Source organism: Aplidium turbinatum, chromosome 16, assembly GCF_918807975.1.
Source record: "Aplidium turbinatum chromosome 16, kaAplTurb1.1, whole genome shotgun sequence".
Lineage (NCBI taxonomy): Eukaryota > Metazoa > Chordata > Ascidiacea > Aplousobranchia > Polyclinidae > Aplidium > Aplidium turbinatum.
Window position 1 is genome coordinate 2,295,173 of NC_137487.1, and position 19,632 is coordinate 2,314,804.

At 37.0% G+C, this 19,632-nt stretch overlaps 1 protein-coding gene across 1 annotated transcript; it reads right to left on the minus strand.

Moving 5' to 3' along the window:
- Nucleotides 1-3,792: 3,792 nt before the first annotated feature.
- On the minus strand, nucleotides 3,793-19,182 carry LOC145785063 (dual specificity mitogen-activated protein kinase kinase 1-like). Its single transcript, XM_082596770.1, has 3 exons — nucleotides 19,169-19,182; nucleotides 11,392-12,334; nucleotides 3,793-4,371 (listed from the first exon to the last, which is right to left on the minus strand). Exons 2-3 carry the CDS (start codon nucleotides 12,283-12,285, stop codon nucleotides 4,156-4,158), a joined length of 1,110 nt encoding a protein of 369 aa, XP_082452896.1. The 5' UTR covers nucleotides 12,286-12,334; nucleotides 19,169-19,182; the 3' UTR covers nucleotides 3,793-4,155.
- Nucleotides 19,183-19,632: the final 450 nt, after the last annotated feature.

A 19,632-nucleotide genomic window follows, 5' to 3' on the forward strand; every position in this document is an offset into this window, starting at 1 on the left:
ACGTTTTTTGCACTTTTGCACGCGTAGTTTCTTGTGCCCAGTTCAAGACTACTATATTAATCACTTTAGCAAACAATTAATTAATTATTAGTTCTTTTTACTTCCTGTGCACAATTAAACATTGCTATTTGTGACGTACCGGTATACGAGTAAGTTGCTGTACTGTAAGAATGCTGCCTTGCAATTTCGCAATGCGAGGTTTTAAGCACTTAGAACCTGTATGGAATTACGGGAATTACAGTACCGTAGTTGATACTCAATAGAGATTTTGTTGGTGCTGAATAGGTGCTGTTGGATATGATTTCAGCTTAATTTAGTATCCAAACGACGATACCAGCCAGCACAAATAAACTACCGCACCGTACTCGTAAGCGTTACGTAACGTTTTGCTTGAACCCCCTCCCCCCGATGTGACGCTAACGTAACGCTTTTCATAAACCCCCTCCCCCCTCGATAGCGTTACGTAATATTTGAACGGTCCCCTAGTGCATTTGAAAAGTAAAATCCAACGTTTCGGAAGCTACTATTCTGGAAATCCACCACTGATAATAATAGAATAAAAAAGTTTGCTTTAAAGATTAAAACATGTAAAATTTCTGTAGCTTGACTTTGATTTATACCGTAACTTAAACAAGAAAATGAGGGCACAAATTTTTACAAGTGACAACAAGGGGGGGCGCAGCCCGAAAAGTTTGAGAACCCCTGCACCAGAGGATTGTATTTATGGAAACACAAGCAGAATGAAAAGTGGCCTACAAGGTGGTGTTCGCATCCAACATTGCAAACTTCTTGTTAGTTGTAAGACTTGGAAAGAATTTTTATCCAGAGCGGTTTAAACTTAATGTTCGTACACGTTTATGACTAGAAGCTCGCTACACTTCTTAATCGCTCTCGGAGCATCATGTCGGATGGTCAGTAGGGTGCGGCTGATGCCCCGTAAAATTCAAAACTTGATTGTAGCAACCCTAACTTTTTTTTGGAAGTGAAGCTTGGTCTACAAAGCTTAAATATGAAATTTCAGCAAAATTGAATAAGGTCTAGGGGGTCCAGATTGCAATCAAACTTTTATAGGATTATCGATTTTCCCAAATTTCAATTTTGACATTAAATTGAGTGATTTATGTTTAAAAAGAAATTTGAGTGATTTTTGTATATTCATTGCTCATGTGATACCAGCTAATTTTTTGTAAATTATTGCAAATTATAGTTTTTATGCTGTGAACAGAAGCTTAGATTTCACTTAGAACAAGTGTGTCAATTTAGGGGTAATTTTGCATACTTCGTGCAATGGAATTTCTGAAATTTTTGCAGAATTATGGCAAACGTTCTAAGTTTAGGCAAAATCTGTGGAACATACTTTGCAAAAAGTTTCAAAAATGGTGTCTTTGGATTGGAAATTCCTTGAATGAATACCCTGTTCAGAACATACCATAACTGACACTAGAAAATCAGTGTTTTATACTTTTAATGCCGTTTACCACAGCGCTGTGTAGGCTTTAACCATAATAAATTTAATATAAACACTCCTTTATTGCTTTCGAGTTAAACTTTAGATATTCTGAAGTGACATTCTAACATTTGTGTTTCAATACTTTATGATACATAATTGCATATCATTTCACCACAGGTTTTCAACTTAAAAAGAATTACTTCACCCACATGGTGCATACACGCAGCCTAAAGTAAGGGGCGACCTATATCTTCTTGAAGTTGTATACAAGCACCAGTTTTAATGCCCTGTATTACAGCTTGTTGTGTCAAAATCAAGAGATGTAACAAAATCTTTGCAATTCCAATCTTCAAGCAACTGCATAGTAACTTTGGACACAAGTGCTCCAGCTGTTTCTGTTGAATGGGTTGGAATTATTGGAACACCCAACAATTTAATGCCACCGATGCCAGATATCAAAACTCGGAGATTTTCATCTTGCTTCTACTTGCTGGTTAAAGTCTCCAGAAGCTTTCCATCCCAATGTACAGCACCAACAGCAGGTGGTGACCATGCGGAGAGAATTTTTTATGAGATATGTTGCGCTGTTTCAACTCTGTGTGACTGAGATAGATGGAGATTCAGCTTCAAAGCATCTCCAGAACAGGCTTGAACCATAGAATGGAGAGTAAGAGATAAGGCAGTTGGGGTAATGCTGTTTCTGATTGCTGCAGAGACTAATCCTGGAGATTTCATTATGTCATGAGGAATGAACATGGCTGTTCCTGTTTTTGATCTTCTTTCATGAGAGTGTTTTTCTTCTACCTTACAAACCATTGAATATGTGCATGGCTTGTTGTCCACGTCATTCTCATCTTCTAAATGAATAGCATTATTTATGCCATTAACTCGGGTCTCCTCCTTTGCTACTCGTCTATCTTGTTGTTGTGGCCTGGTACTGTCTTTTTAACTTTTGCTTCTAACACTTTATCTTTTCCAGCCATACTTGCTTCACGGTTGCCTTGTAGCCTATACTGATAAGGAATAGCATGTCTTCTTCATTGCTATTTTTTTCATTACATTGCGTGGCCAGAAAGGAAAGGTTTCGCTAAGCTTTTTCTGAAATTCTTGTATATTTTTAGTGGTTTGCCTTTGTCTCTCTTAATCTTCATTTGAAATTCTTGCTTGTAAAAAGAAATTATTTTTTTCTGACATTTTTTGCTTTGCAACTGTAGAAATGTTAGCTCACAAATAAAACGTAAAAACTTGCTCAACTGTACTGTAATTACCTGCCTTCCTGATAAAATTGTTTGAATTAATTTGAAAATCACTTGCATGTGGGTTGGTAACTTGCTACGTTTGATATCTTGATCTGCTTTTGTGGTAACCGTAGCGAGTAGAACATACCGAGGGTCATGTTGTGTATAAGAAGACATAGCCTAGCAAACTTTTTTTCGATTAAATAGCCTACCAACTGAATACAAACTACACGTATTGATTCTGGACTGTATTCTGCAATTGATAAATATGATTCTATGCATATTTCACCACAAAGCATACTAAATGTCTAAGGTAATTCACCATTCCTAAGTTGTCACAATTAAAATGGTTAGGAGCCTTGTCTTGATATAGGAGAAGTGCTCTGTAACGACTCCTTACATTTAACCTTATTCTGAACCTGGGAACAATGCCTTAGAAATGATCTGCACTTACTAGACTGAAACTGGAGGTATTTGACTGAGCTGAACAGTGGTAGGCCTAAGTCATTTTGAAGGTATTATGACATCACATAGGCATGTTTTCACTTTTAGCGATTCGCCAGGTAAAGCTGACAATAGTGACCAGGAAGATTTCAGTCACTCACATTTAATAAAAGTTGTGTATTGTACTGGGTAATAGTAATACACAGACTATGTTGTTCTACTGCTTAATACTTGCATTCTCCAGCAATTACATATCAAGCATATTTTGCAATAGGTTGTCACGTAACTTCTCAAATTAGTGTTTGGCTGTCTGCTTGCAAAACCTTACTTGTTAAAAAATAGTATGGAACATAATAATAGCCTACTGCGTGAAACATTGCAACTGTGGAGCATAAATGATCTTAAATACAGAATTTACCATGATAAATGAAGGACTATGTAGCACTGTAAAACTACACGATTATGGCAATTAAGTACCAAATTTCTCAATTTTCAATTCAAATCTGGACCCCCTAAACATTTATAGATTGGTCTTAAACTTCATAAATATTGTTTTTGTACCAAGTGTCACCTATAAAAAAAAGGTAGGGTGTTTTGCTTCAAGTCGGGGCATCAGCCGCACCCTAATGGTCAGTATATCAGTCATCAATTTAGTTGCTGTAAAGATGGTAAAAATATACAAGCTTTAAATTTAATGAAACGTATGGCATTTTATACGCAGCTAGTCTTTAGAAGAAACAATATTAGTACAAAGGATATAGGCTATATAAAAAAAAATTCAGTGAGAAACATCTAACTGCAAATGCCAGAAATACACACAATCTATCAAATGACATACAGCGAATAATGTAACGATTCGATTAGAATTCATATGAACAGCGTAAAAAAAGTCATAGAAATTACACAATATAACGCATCATCCAGCTCCATAACACGTTGGACAAACCATTGCCTCTCTTGCGATCACCATGCATAGCAATGTGGCCCACTGTTCGCCACCAGCATGGCTTCATAACCAAAGAACTAACCCACAATAGAGTTGGGGCTTGGCAGTTTGAGATTCATTGTTTTGCAGACCCACTCTGCGAACTGGTACTGCGTCATGCGGTTGTTTGAAATGAACTTCATCTCCATCAAGGCGTACAAGTCAACGCGGTCTTTGGGGTCTTTCTTCAAACAACTTGACACAAAATCATAAAAGTCTTGAGAAAAAATTCCGGGAGGAAGTTTTGGAGGAGGCTGTGAATATAAAGAACGTTTAAAAGATGAGTGAGCTACTAAGTGTTGTGTGTATACTTTTGTTTAGTTTTATGGTTGGCGGATAAAGATATTTTATGAATGGTAGCTCAGCAGCTCAACCATTTCCAATGCCAAACGATGCAGTTCAATCAGATATAAGCCATTTCTGAAACCATTGCGCTACAAGGTTATAACTACGAGTGCTCTACTCAAGATGTCCAGTTGTGAAATAGCGGACTGTGCAAAAATTGATTGAAATTAGCAAACAGTGTGAGTCAGATTTTCAAATACACAGCTACCGATACTCTTTATGAATGCATGAAAATAGTGCCCGTAATTTTGGAAACAAACTGATATTACTTGTATCTGCAAGAGTATAGTAAGTCTAGAGATGTACCGATGCCAATGTTTTGGCCAATACCGATACATTAGTGTTGCAAGAAGAAGCAGTTTCGGTGTTTGCAAAGAGTTAAATTGGAATTGGATACTAAGTTTGACCATATTTGCATCAATCCAGTAACATTGACAAGGGGGTACCAGGAGATAATTTGGACTCTGGTCCGGGTAATTTTAGGGGCATGTAATCTTTCCAAGGGAGCCGAAATGTTGACAAAACCACAATGTTTGGGCATAATGTGTTTCTTTTTAGCAAAGTCTTGGTTTGGGGTCGAGGATCTCATTGGTATCGGACAAAATTATCCTCGCAGTGGCCCTGCATTCAACTATCAAACTTATTTGTTGAGATTCATTATCCCTTTTTAAACATCAATCCAATCTCAACTGCATTGTTGTGTCATAATAGTAGTGTCTAATAATAAAAGGCCACCATGATTGAGGCAAGGGTATAAAAGGAAACGGAATGGCCCGTTTCGGTGAGTCCGATCCCTATTTGGTGACTTTATTAATTTTTTTTTTACTTATCGGGTACCGTAGCCTAATTATCATTGCCGTTTTAGGGTTATGGATTAGAGTTAGGGGTTAGAGGTTAGGAACTCACCGAATCGGACTCACCGAATAGTAGCAGACCCAAAAGGAAAAAACAGGCATCATAATTGAGGTTCTGAAAATTAATTAAAGGGTTTGTGCAAACTCTCCAAATAGGCGGTATTAGATAGAAAATATAAACATACCGTAGTTTTTTTTGTAGTCACGTACAAAAACTATTCGACCTAAGGGCGTTTGTCGTTTGGTTGAAGCGTTTGTAGGGCTTGATAAAACTATCATGGCAGAAAAAATGTACAATTTTGCATTGTTTCTACACCGCAAGACAATAAAAAAACATGTAATTTGATCGTTTTTTATGTGCTGGTTCTATCAGTTTGTGATTCAATTTTAACCTTTAGTTGTAATGAACTTTCTTCTACCACATCAAATTTTTGAGATGATTACAAAAATACTTTTTTAATACTATTTTTTTTTGAAACAATTTTTGCCAAAAGTATAAGATTTAATAAAATTATTAAAAAAAGGGGCGATTACTTTAAACCCGTATTATCAACGTAAAGTCAATCGGGGATGCGCGTAAAGCAGATACAAAAACATCAAAAATTTAAGAAAAATGTGAACACTATAATATAAACGACGACCTCTTACTCTTAGAGTACATGTTAATTGTATGAGTACAATCAGTACATGCATAAAAGTGAGACAAAGTCCAATTTGAAATTCTTCTGTTGCATTTTTTCAATTTGAAATTCTTCTGTTGCATATCGCGATTTCGGGTATTGAACCCTCTTCAGTACCACTTTTATCAACAGCATTTTACAGTAAAATTTACAGCAGTTCACTTTAAAAAAATGACTAAAAATATTATGTGGTTGCCAAGAAACAAATTAGTCTGCGAAATTAGTCTACCAGCAGTAATAATGACAATTTTTATGCAAATTATGAAGGTAATTAGGTCATAGGCTACATTATAAAAGTAAAGTGACAAAGTTTAGTTGCAACAATAAAAAGTACGAGAATATTAAGCATTCGGCAAAGTATTTAAATGTAAACAACAAACAATCTAAAAGGTCGTCGTTTATATTATAGTGTTCACATTTTTCTTAAATTTTTGATGCTTTTGTGTCTGCTTTACGCGGATCCCCGATTGACTTTACGTTGATACGGGTTTAAAGTAATCGCCCCTTTTTTTTAATAATTAGTTAGAAGTATCTTGCATCCGCTAGTTCGGATCATGTAATTGTAACAGGAGGCTGGCTTGACTGGTCCCAGGCTTTGGCGTATGTCAGCTTGACTGACCCCATTGTTTGTTGTTTATGGGCTGCTGAATAACGTTTGCATTTTTAAGTTAAGCATTGATCAACAATCAATATTCGTAGCCCCACAGCAGGCTATAATTTCTGTTCTTGAACAAGTGTGCTATTGTAATTCTGTTGAGGTGTTTTGTCGATTACTGTCCTATAGTTACCTTTAATTACGCAATCTTTTAAAGCGACACTTGCTTCTAGAAGATTTTGTGTTTATGCGATTCTAGAAAGGTATTTGACTTGTTGACCAAAAGAATGAGTTTTTGTGATGTAATATTACCATAATTTTAGGAAGCTTCTGGTTAAAACAAAGCTGTTATGATAGGCGAGTGATTTGAATGATATGTAGAGTTGTGTATTATGGGGATTAGAAGTTGAGAGGTCGTAATGAAAAGTATATTGAGACGATAGTAGAGTTCTAGCCGATATTGAATACATTGCAAAAGTCGAAGGCATTGCTGATTATGCAGCAGCTGTTGCAAGTAGTAGCGTATATCTATTTTGAAGTCGACCAAGAAGTTTGATGTATTTCTGGAAGCAATCTACAATTTGAAAAGTAAAACTATTTGACATTTAAGGGGAGACCCCTAATGAAAAAAAATTTTTTGAAGAAAATTATATTTTGGACTGAAAAGATAGAGAATTTCATCAGGATTGTGAATATATGGTAGTTTCTCCACAATTCCAATTCATTCCCTGTTAAATTTTAGAACTAGTGGAGCTACCACGCGACCCAAAAGTCTAAAACATGCCAGAACGATGATATGATATGCTGAAAATATACTAATAGTAGCAACAGAAAAGCCCTTTCTGGTTTTATATGTTTGTGGTATTTGTAGCTGTTGTTTTGGTCATGCTTCAACAGTTACAAATTTCCTGTATCCTAGCATTTCAAAGACAGTAGTAACACTAACAATAGCCTAGCTGAAAATGCACGACTTGCCTTGTATTTGCAAACCATAACTTTAAACGCGTTTTACTCAAAATGACATTTTTTTGCAGTAAATGTTTATTTAAACAAACTCATTTGTTTATTTCTTGTCCGAATTGGCTAAAAATTGGAATGCATGCTGGTACAATGGTATTGCATCAACCTATGAGAGCTTTTTTAAAAAAATTATTTTTTGACCATTTTATTGAAAAAAATGTGTATAAATATTTTCGCACACAAGTAACTTTCAAAAAATTTGTTTCTTTTTAGGAAAGTGACATTTTAGAGAAAAAAGCTCTCATAGGTATTTGCATATAAGGTAGATCTAGCATTTCATAACATTTCTTGTTGCTATATGGTGCTGGTAGTGAGAAACAGTGTTTTCTATTAGCATGTCAAAAAATAATTATTGAAATATTGTCTGTGTTTGAAGGAAGCTCATTGCATCAAATTAAACTTTTATTTTATGAGACTTGCATATTCAGATGTGTCTTTTCATGCCCTTTTCAGAAATATATGGTATGTGGGGGTTCCCACAATAGTTAGCTTATCTGAGGCAAGCTTCTCAGCCATCAGCGAATATTGGGATTTCATTAGAGGTGTCCCCTAGACCTTTCCCGCAGCTCTGTGCAATGAAGCGTGACGTTGAAAACAACCACGATGGCTGCTTCATAGGCAAGCGCCAAATTGAATACTTGATAACTTGTTGAGTAGTTAGTAGAATCTTCGTAAAAACATGGAATCAACGTTAAAAAACAAGGTTCTGACTGTTAAATTTTATTCAAGTTACTTTTATATGAAAAACAAGCCAAGTGATACAATGATCAGCCACTTATTTAATGGGCTCTAGTAACTGCGCATAAGCTATGGCGCTTGAAGGAACTGCTGGTAGTGTGTTAATGTCTAAGCAAAACGCTGTTGGTCTGCAATTCTGATAGACTTAAAATTTCTTTCTAGTTTAGCTACTGTTTAGCTACTATGTCTTTATAATAATAAGTGAGAATTACTGGTCTTCTTTGCTACAATAAGTAGGCTAAGTGGGTTTCAGTTTGTAGCCTCTTTTGCTTCTTTACTTGTGAAAGCAATGCAGCCTATCACTTATGGTCTACTTGCACTGAATATGAATCAACTGAAGTAGGTTAATAAGCTGGATTGCCATTCAATCAAGGCCGTAGCCAAAATTAGTCAGTAGGGGCTCCGATACAATTATGACGCCTTCATTTGTTTTTTTGCTTATAAGGCTATCATTGAACGTAGAAATGACATATGTAAAGCTCACAGGAGCTGCAGACCACGAATCACCTGTGTCTGTCAATTCTTGCTACAATCAGCTGTTGACAAACATTTATTGTTACTATGAGCTTATAGCCTACCTTGTTTTGGCCACTTTTTGGCTCAACTGCCCAACGGGTCAACCTGTTGATAAAGACGTAGGGGCACACACTTCGCATTTGCCCAAACTCATCCAATAAAAACTGGATTTCCGCATAAGTTTGGTGATTACTTTGGATATGAAATCGAAGCTACGTTTTACTTTTTTTTGGACCACAAAAGGATTTCAATTATTTGTTTAGCCTACCCAGTTTTATAATCCACCCAGTAAAGTTGACATGAAGTCCAGTAGCCTAATCACGTTTTTTGTTCCCATTGCAACAACATATAGAGTAGCCTACGTAGCCTTCATTGCGATGACAAATGCAATACAATAAAAGGCAACAAAGAGATATATAGCCTAGCTGTCGAGTCAGTTGTTATCCTTATTTTAGTATGTCATTAAGTGTCTTTGCCGAGACACAGCCGCAAACTCTGGAGCGGTGTCGAACCGACGTCCTTTGCAAACGTCGTGCAAACGCTTTCATCACTCAACCATCCAGTTGCTACATTAAGGCCTACTACTGTATAAATTGTTTGTTCTTAATTACAGTTTTATAATGTTACAAAGTTTTAGACAGCAGTTAGTAGGCTAATAATTTAATTAAGTTGCATTAGTTTAACCAAAAAGTATGGTATTGGGGAATTGGGGATTCCACTTGCGCTGTAGTCCAATTTAAAATAAATGCGTGTGTGTTGCAAACTTGTGATGTGATTATTCCTATTTCGACAGAAAGTAATAATTGCCAAAAATACTTAGGCCTATGCTGTCTCATTCTGTGTCAATATATTAATTCCATAAAAATAAAAGAAGCCGAACTAAACACAAACATTAAGTGGCTAGAAACCTGGAGTGACCAAAAGCATAGGGTAAGCTAGGACAAAAACATCAATTAATAAACGGAAATGCTGCACGATAAAATATAAGTGTAGATTCTAAATGAAATGATAACACGATTAAGCTACCTACTTTAGTTGTTAACTCAATATTTTTGAATAAAATTTCGTTCAGTGGTCCCGTGCAGTAGGCTATAGCGCTGTGCTGGCGGTAATTAGGCCCATGGGCTATTGGGCTAAGGCCCTGTAGTAAATTCAAATTTTTTTCTGAAAATAAATAACTTATATAATTGTAATAGGCATACGAAGCCGAGCAACGTTATCAAGTTTAGCATATTTAAAGATTATTATATTTATTCTACCAATATTCTACCATATCATGTGATCTGTTTAACACCTTTTGATGTAGTTAACTTTGATTCTCGTGGAGCCTATCGTTGAGTTAGAGCTAGTCAGAAGTACTGTGCAGTTTTTGTCTTTTCCTGTTTATAGATTTAGTTAACCATTGTATTTTATTCAGATGTAGTTAAGTTGTATGTATGTTATTCCTGAAGAGGACATCTTGTGATGTCGAAAACGTTCGATATTTAATTGTTGCGTAGTTTTGTGTTTTTGTAAATATAATAATCTTTAAATATGCTAAACTTAATAACGTTGCTCGGCTTCGTATGCCTATGGTTCAACAAGACAAACTCTCTACCGAAGCTGTATAATTGTAATACTCAGTCAACAAAGTACTTTTAGTACAAAATGTATGACTCAAATGCGCGATTGTTCCATCAAAACGTTCAAAAACTGTGCTTCACTACAGTAGGCTACTACGATTTCAGTTCTTAATAGTGGTTTGTTTTCAACGTCACGCTTCATTGGTTGGCTGCGAGAAAGGTCTATTGACTGTTGGGCGTTTGATATCCCAATAAACTATGTCATCAATCTTTCGAAAGTCTCTTTACGTGTAAGATGTTTTTTGAAATTTCAAACGACGCAACAGGGCAACAGTTTTCGCCGTTCGGCCATACACATTCCAAAATTTGTTACTTGAAAAGGGCTAACATGTGTATTGTGTAAGGTCGAAAACGTTGGTAGATTATAGTTTATGTTCACTTTATTGTATGATGTTAAATGCCGTGTGGTTGTTTGGTTTTACTTGTCTATGATTAGTGTATAATACAAATTGGGAAACAAATTCTGCTTGCCATTTGTTAAACTTTATAAAATAACACCCCTGCCTCCTACTAGGCACAAAGCATTGGTGAAAAAATGGGGGTTGTTAGTGTGTAAGTGGACAATTGGACATGGTCAACTGAGAGGCCCAATCCCATTTCCTTGAAGCAATAGATAGAATCAAAGAGGAAAAACCATCAGTTTCTTTTTAAGATAGAATGAGCACCGGGATTCACCATTCGCCAAGCAAATTTCTTTAAAAAAACATATTCTATGTTATTTTGAATTCCAACTTTTTGAATTCGAACAAACTCAACAGGTTCTTCCACAAATGGGTTCGGCACACCAAAAATTATAGTAGGGTCTACGACTACGAGTTAAAAAAACCCTCTGTATTAAGTGAAGGTATCCACAGAGTAGTTAAAAGCTAGCAATACTTTATTCAATTGTAATATGTTTTGTTACCTCATTGACAATGTAGTCCAATAACTCAAATATTGCCATCGGTCTCGGGCCATGTTCTTTTGCATCTCCATCAGATGAGTCAAATATACTGGCTATTTGTTTGGCAGTCAATGGTGGGATAGGGTAACGTCCAATTGCCATTTCTATCAAAGAGAGTCCAAGTGACCAAATATCAGAAAGAACTGTATAATTGGAACCTTGCAGCCGCTCTGGGGCCATGTAGGATCTAGTTCCAACAAAAGTGTTGGCCATTGAGTCGATTAGCTGGCCGCTGACACCAAAGTCACATAATTTAATTTCTCCGCGTGAATTAACCAATATGTTGGATGGCTTCACATCACGATGAATAATTTTATGTTTTTCTCGTAAATATTGTAAACCAAGAACTACAGATCTACTGACAGAGCCCAATATTTCTTCAGGTATTCTCTTTGCTTTTTTCATTACCAAGTCGAGAGAGCCAGCATCCATATTCTCCATACATATGCTAATCTCACCATCATTAGAAAAAGCACCATAAAATCCAACAATGTATGGACTACTGCAATCATGTAACACTTTTAACTCTCTCATGATTTGGTTTTGGATATCAGGTTTCACTTCTAAATGAATCAGTTTTCTTGCCATTTCAAAACCTGATGCATTGTGGCGTACAAGATGAACCACACCTCCATTTCCTGCACCTAATTCATTGGTTTTTGTGAAATCTCCTTTTTGCGCGTTGTCCATTAAGCCAACTTTTTGTTTTTGTTTGATGAAATCGTCCAGTCGTTTCCTCTGTGCATCATCTAGTTGTAATTCTTCCATTTTCTTTCCAAGATCTGCTTCTCGGACATTTTTTTTCGACTCTTCCCCACCAAGATTGATTGTTAATGGTATTTTAGGCTTTGGCATAATGCAAAGTGTTCAACCGTTCTACTAACATGCAATCTACAACAGCAACCTACACAAAAGTTGCAAGATATTAAAATGATGTTAAAACACAATAACTACTGTTCCGCATTAAATGTAGACTTGATGCAATGATTATACAAAAATAGTTATTAAATCTAAACAATGTTGTATTTTGTTATAAAGGACAATTTCAGCTATTTTGTGCTTGTTGATTGAATAAGGGTTTTAAGCATCCATTTAAAAATGTGAATAATCACTAATCACTAATCAGTAATCACCTAAACACATAAAATTCTTGACAAACTGACTATGCAAAAAATATATTCCTTTGTAGCTTCTGCATAGCTAAATTGTGACTTTAGAGTCGTGTTCAAAAGTTTAAGACCACTAGACAAAATTTAGGATTTTAACTAAATGCTAGAAAAATATATCCCAAATGCTATGTCATATATATATACTATTTTATGGCTGTAACCGTAACTATTATGTATACTATTATGTAACAGATGCTTCTGTGCAAACTATTATAAATAAGCTGTTGCTTTTGAAAACTGTTGTTGAAAAGTATGGGCAAAAAAGGTGCTTCATCAGCTTTTTTTGAAACAGCTGTTAAATAGCAAAAAATTGTGATATTGCACAAAGAGGGGTAAAGAGTACCGGTACTCAGAAAGAAAAATATCTGAGAGATGAGCTGTTGCACAGTTGAATCATCAGTAAATACAGTCATACTTTCCAGTTCCTTCCAATTTTAAATTATTCAACCGAGGTAAGATTTTGCAAATGCACATTTTCAGGTATCATCATCATCATTATCATAATCCATCGTCGGTTTGTTCCCCACTAGTGGGGGTGGCCGATTGTTTCCGCGCAGCAATTGTTTTAATCCCTTTTCTCCATTTCACCCTGTCCCTTGCATCTTCCTCCTTCAGTCCGACTTTTTTAAATTCATCCTTTACTTGTTGTTTCCACGTTCTTCTTGGACAACCGCGTTTCCTCTTCCCATCCACCTTTAGATCTAGTGCCTTTCTAAGAAAACTTCCTTCCTCCCTCCTTATCACATGTCCATACCATCTTACTCCATTTGCCCTTGCCAGTTGGTTTATGGTCTCTCTCATCTCTAGCATATCCAACAATTCTTCAGTCCTTTTTTCCCTTCTCGTTTTCACCCCACACATTGCTCTCACCATTGACCTTTCCGTTCTTCTCAGGATTGCCAGTTCACTCTCTCTCAATACCCATGTCTCGCTACCATATAGCATTGCAGGCTGCACACAGCTCCGATATACTTTTCCTTTCATCCTTAGTGAAAATTTTCTGCCATGCAACATTTCCCCACATTCCCTGAACTTTGCCCAGCCCAATCTTGCCCTTGTTGTCACCGCTGCTTCACATCCACCACTTCCATTTATCCGATCACCCAGATAACAGAAGTCTGTCACAGTTTCGATGCCATGGCAGAACTCATCATCATGGGCTTCCACTTCATTCCTTCCTTTACTGCATTTCCCACAAACAAAACACTTCGCCAATCTTGTTGCGGCTCTCTTGGTAGGTAAAAGGTAGGTAAAAGGATCGTTTATTTTTGGCTGCTTGGTAATAGATTTTGAGGTCAAATTTATTGCTTCTTGTATGGTAGAAGTAGATTACTTACATTTGTGTCCTTGCACAACAATTTTTGTACAATCTAGTCTTTTGCTGGAACATATGGGTGAGCGCACTCCCATCTTCCCTAGTATTATAGGCTATCACGTATGATCAATTTATCATCTGTTGAGGTGGGAACCCTGGGTCTACCAGCCCTTTCAGGCCTTACAACTCGTGTTTTTGTCCGGCAGCCATCGTGGCCTACCGAGAGCTCCTTCTCGGCGGCCAAATCTGCGTGCTTGGGGGTCAAAATACAAAATAACGATAGCACAAGTAAATAGAATTAAAATTGCAACAATGCCAAAATGATCACTTAGTGTTATTGAAGTCTCGGCGTCCTGCTATAGAGTCGTTGTACCACGCAATAACTGCTTTATCGGGATTGTAATCCGGTATTGCGGGACCGTCTAAAGACCCTAAATTGTTTCAACTGCACACCGCCTTTCATAAAACCTGACCATTTATACCATTATGATGTCACCATTGAGGGTGTGAAGTCACTAACCGACAGCGGAAACATTTCTCAACTCTGAAGACACGTGTTTTCCCCTTGGATGTCAACTAACCTTCCCAGACAACAAAATCCGTCATTTTTACATTGATTAGAGGTGGTTAAATCAAGGTAAAAATGACAAATTCTGTTGTCTGGGTAGTTCTACTTTTTAACAACGATTCAATGTCCGACAACATTGAATCAACATAAAAAAGACAACATTGCCAGCCAATGTAAATTAGCACTTCGGATTAACACTTTGTTAAAATAAACGTCGGGAATTACAAACAAGACTTATAGCCGGTGATTAGGGTGACCCAAAAAAACTAAATTTTGATTTTTAAATTTTTTCTTGTTTAGACCTCTGCATTATGGTTCAAAATGACACCTTGCCAAGTTTTGTTGAGATTGGTCCACATTTGACGCCCTAGCAGTGGGCCGGTACCCAAGTCGGGTCAAAATCGGCCAATCTGGCTGTAGCTCAGCAACCGGTAGGCCTAGAATGCTCAAACTTGGCTTTAAAGAAGCAGAATGCATGGTTTCCTATCTAACTTCCAGAGGGTTTTGGGGTCTAAACCATTAAGTTTCTGAAAAAAATGCAAAAAACGTATTTTTGACCAAATGTGGCCCCCATAAACGTGTAATGTTCAACTTATAGTTTAATATACAACACTAATTGACTAATACCATTTCAAGGAAAAGGTCCAGGTAGCCTAAGTTGCTTCTTTTCGAGGTGAGCTGAATGGCATTTTTGAGAGTGTTCCACATTTCTAAGTCATACGCTGCAGCATTTGTCAAACTTGGGGATGCAAACCAATATTTAACATAAAAAAGTGTTAAAAAAGCAGCCAGGGAATATATATTTCCAAGGCCACAATCTTTTGTAAAAGCTGGATTTTCTGATAACTGCTGCTTGAGCAAGGCAATTTGAATGGTATAAATGATCTTCGCCATCATACGTGCTAAACACACTTGGAGCCTTGAACGTATAATATTGTATCCACGCTGGAAAGTACCACCAAGAAAAAGAATGGACAGTTTAGCCAACTTTTTGTAATCTTCTTCTATGTTTATTGCATTTTGAAGCCAACTGAAAAAGAAATCTAGAACTGATTCTTTAATTCTATTCAGTTTTCTGTTGTTCGTTTGGAAAGTTTCATAAACTTAAACATTTATATTGTTCACCCAAACTTCTGCAAAGCTTTTAAATACAGCTTCATGTGGTGATTCTGTGTCACCGTAGACCACTGAAGCTGCTCCACCACAAACAAGCTCCATGATATGATGCCTGCAGGGCGCAGGCTAGTTGAAGGATACTGTGTCCTATATGGCTTTGAAATGGAACGGTAACGCCACTTTTCTAACCACTATTTACTGCAGTTATGTCAAAAACAAGACCCAAGACTATTTTTATGTCGAAATTGGCAGCATTCAGTTCTTCAATCACGTTTCTTGTTTCATTCTTTGATCCACGTGAGTCCGTCGTGTCTATTAGTGTTGGGCGATATATCGAATTTTCGATACGATATCTTTTCAATATCGATATTTATTTCAATATCGTTCGATATTTTAACTATTACAGCCCTAACTCGTAACTGCAAACCCCTACAAAAATGTTGCCGAGGCCAAACGGCAAAAGTTGAAATTGCCTTGGCAATTGCTGTGAACGTTTCGGCAATTGCTGTGAAAGTAGCAATAAAGCGAACAACACGATACGCACGCTGTTGCGGTAATTCACGTTGAATAACTCACGGGGAGGGGCAAAATTTTTTTCGGGGGGGCAAGGACCCCTGGCCTCCGGCTGGCTACGGGCCTGACTGGGAGGAATTTATAACCCTAACCTTACAAGCGCTCGTGTGGCCTCGGTATTTTTATTGCCGACGCTAATGCGCCATTCATGCATCTGCGTCGGCAATCATCTCGGCAAATGCCGATACTAATTTCGAAGACTGGGAAACTCTTTTCTTAATTAGAACAAAAATATCGAAAAGTATCAAAATATCAATTTTTTTTTCAAATATCGTATCGTTTTGTTTTTTTCAATATCGCCCAACACTAGTGTCTATCACATCAACCAACACTTCTGCTTCATGTTCTGAGAAAGCCGTTATTGGAAAGGGCTTAGTTCAAATGCATACTATTCAAAACTCCACTCGCTTGCCGGACTTGATCAGACCAGACTCTTTTGAACTCATTAGAGTTTTTCCAAAGTTTGAATGTCTGACTCATAAAAGTCCCAGATCTTGGCACCATATGGAAGAGTTTTCATCATTCAAAACTCTGCTACAGAGCATGCCTGCTACAAATGATGTTGTTGAGAGAATTTTGGGCATGGTCACTGATGTTGAAAGGGCTTCTGCTCCAAGTAGTGAGAAAGAGTTGGGCAAAGCAATCAAAGTCACTCATGCTTACCGTTCTAAAGTTCGAGATATTGCCAAGAAGTCATTGTCTACCAAAAAGCCTGACACAACCACAAAATCATTTTTAAGAAATTTTAAGTGATAAACGAATACGAAAAATGAAAAAAAACTGTCTTGAATTATTAATATTTGGGTAATTATCAGTTGTCAGTGGTTGAAAGTTAAGTGGTAAACCAAAGTGCAAAAGCATTAAAGCTTGTCTATGATTAAACAAAATTTGCTTGTATTTTAAATTTTGTGTCATTAGTCAATTTAGTGTTGTATACTAAACTAAAATTTGAACATTACACGTTTATGGGAGCCACATTTGGTCAAAAATATGTTTTTTGCATTTTTTCCAGAAACTACAGTAAATGGTTTAGACCCCAAAACCCTCTGGAAGTTAGATAGGAAACCATGCATTCTGCTTCTTCAAAGCCAAGTTTGAGCATTCTAGACCTACCGGTTGCTGAGCTACAGCCAGATTGCGATTTTGACCCGGGGGGGTACCGACCCACTGCTAGGGCGTAAAATGTGGACCAATCTCAACAAAACTTGGCAAGGTGTCATTTTGGACCATAATGCAGAGGTCTAAACAAGAAAAAATTTAAAAATCAAAATTTATTTTTTTTTAGTTCACCCTACCGGTGATCGCAGCTGGATATTTTCCATACAATAGCAAATGTTTCCGCACAATACAACAGTGGTGATTATGATGTGCTGACCTAGTTTTGCAACAGTTTTTGATGTATACTAGATATTTTCGACAGTTAATCCACGATCTTTCTACTGCAAAATTAAATAATTAGCTGAAGAAACCGGCGGCCAAATTGGCTGACTGAGGAGGCAGCACCGGCGGTCATTTAAGCACTACTTAGCGGCCATGTCCGCGATGGCCGCCGACTGCTTTACGGCTTGCCTTTTCAAGTCCATTAAACTTTTCAATTTCATAACTCTGACTAGTGACTATTGTCTGATAGATTGCTGTCTTGCTGAAACTTAGTTTTTTAGATAATTTTCTTTCTGAGCACCCTTCTTTGTGCAATGTCACAATTCTTTAACTTTTCAGGCTAACAGCTGATATGCTCCTTTTTAGCCTAGCCCAGGGTGGTCCAAACCCTGGCACGCGGGCCGCATGTGGCCCGCGTGAAGCTTTTGTGCGGCCGCGAACACTTTGTGCATGCCGGAATTATCAGTGCTAAATCCAAGCTTTAAAAATACACCTACGTTTTATAAATACATTACATTCGCCACAACCCTAAATAAGTCGCGCATAATCGGGTCAATAGGTATTATAACTATGAGGGAACAATGTCGGTTTGTGACGACACGAACGTGCGTTGATATTTTGCTTTTGTTCCTAGCACTTTCTCCGTTATGAAGGCACTTTCTCCATTATGAAGCGATTAAAAAGCGACACACGGAACAGAATAGCTGATGAAACCCTGGATGCCTGCTTACGTCTGTCAACCACTGAATTTAAACCAGAGATCGACACTATATGCAAAAGCAAAAAACAATAAATTGTTTTGGTTTGCTAATTTGTTGACGTGTTATGTATCGTATCTTTTTTACTAGCTGAAAATCACTTTTTGAGTCGCAAGCAGAGATTAAAAAGTGAGTTAGGTGTGCAGGAAAACATTAGGTCGATCAGAACAGCAAACTCAGTCCTTTCATTGCAACTGTATTTTGTCAGTGACAAGATTTGTTAATGTTCATAGCCTGCGAACAGTAAGAATATAGTTAAAACAGATCGAAATCTATAATATAGAAAAAAAGTTCAAAATCGCAACCTAGTTAAGTTTTTATTTAACAACGTTTCTACTTTATCACTTCTCACTATGCGGCCCGTGAAGTTTTTCTCAGACCGTAATGTGGCCCTTTATGTTTGCAGTCTTGGACCACCCTGGCGTAGCGTATATTTTTCAGCCAAAAATTTAAAAAAAAGTTAAATTCTGTGATTTCCAATGGAGACAATTCATTTATAACCATTTGTACAGAAGCATCTGTTACATATTAGTATTGTTACACCATAACATGATATATATGACATAGCATTTGGGATAATTTTTTTAGTATATAACTATATATATTGTAAAAATCCTTAATTTTGACGGGTGGCCTTAAACTTTTGAGAGCAACTGTATTTTAATTACTATTACACCCAGTTCAAAGTCCAAAAAGAAATACCAAAAAGTAAATACAGTAAGTGAGATTTTGTCCAAAACTTATGTGAATCACAAAACCAAAATCATATGATTAATGCAATCAGTATCCTTAAATGAGAGCCTCTTTAGAAGCTTTATCTGGCGGTTTCGCATATTTGTAGAGACTTTGAACCACTTACATCGAAGAGAAAAGTATCGTACGGTACCGGTATATGCTTGCCATGAGATGTTGCATGTGAATTATTCCATTCAAATTTCCAGGTGCTGATAAAGACTGGAAAAATTCCTCAAAATGAATTGTTCCAGTGTACACAGAGAATGGCGGTAATGTTGCATGATCTTGCTATTTCTTCATTTGCGAAGTCACGCACTTGTCCAATTGTGGTATCAGGACATATCATTTTACAGGCTGATAGACTACCAATCCACACACCAGATGTTCCACCACTTTGACAATGGCTTGTAATCAAATTCAAACAGAACAAATTTCAAGCAGCAAAATTAACCTCTGTTGCAAAACCATGGAGTGGTCTACTATTGAGTTTTAATAGCTTGTTACAGCTATGTTAAAATCTTTTAAACATCGCAGATCAGTTCGTCCTTTAGCTACCAAACTTTGACTTAGGCTAGATGCAGTCAACTT

Bases quoted from the DNA above. Each gene is read 5' to 3' on its own strand.
- LOC145785063 (XM_082596770.1), bottom strand. From the start codon at position 12,285: ATGCCAAAGCCTAAAATACCATTAACAATCAATCTTGGTGGGGAAGAG. The intron at 4,372-11,391 runs GTAACAAAACAT...TTATATTCACAG, and splicing joins TGGACTACATTGTCAATGAG to CCTCCTCCAAAACTTCCTCC.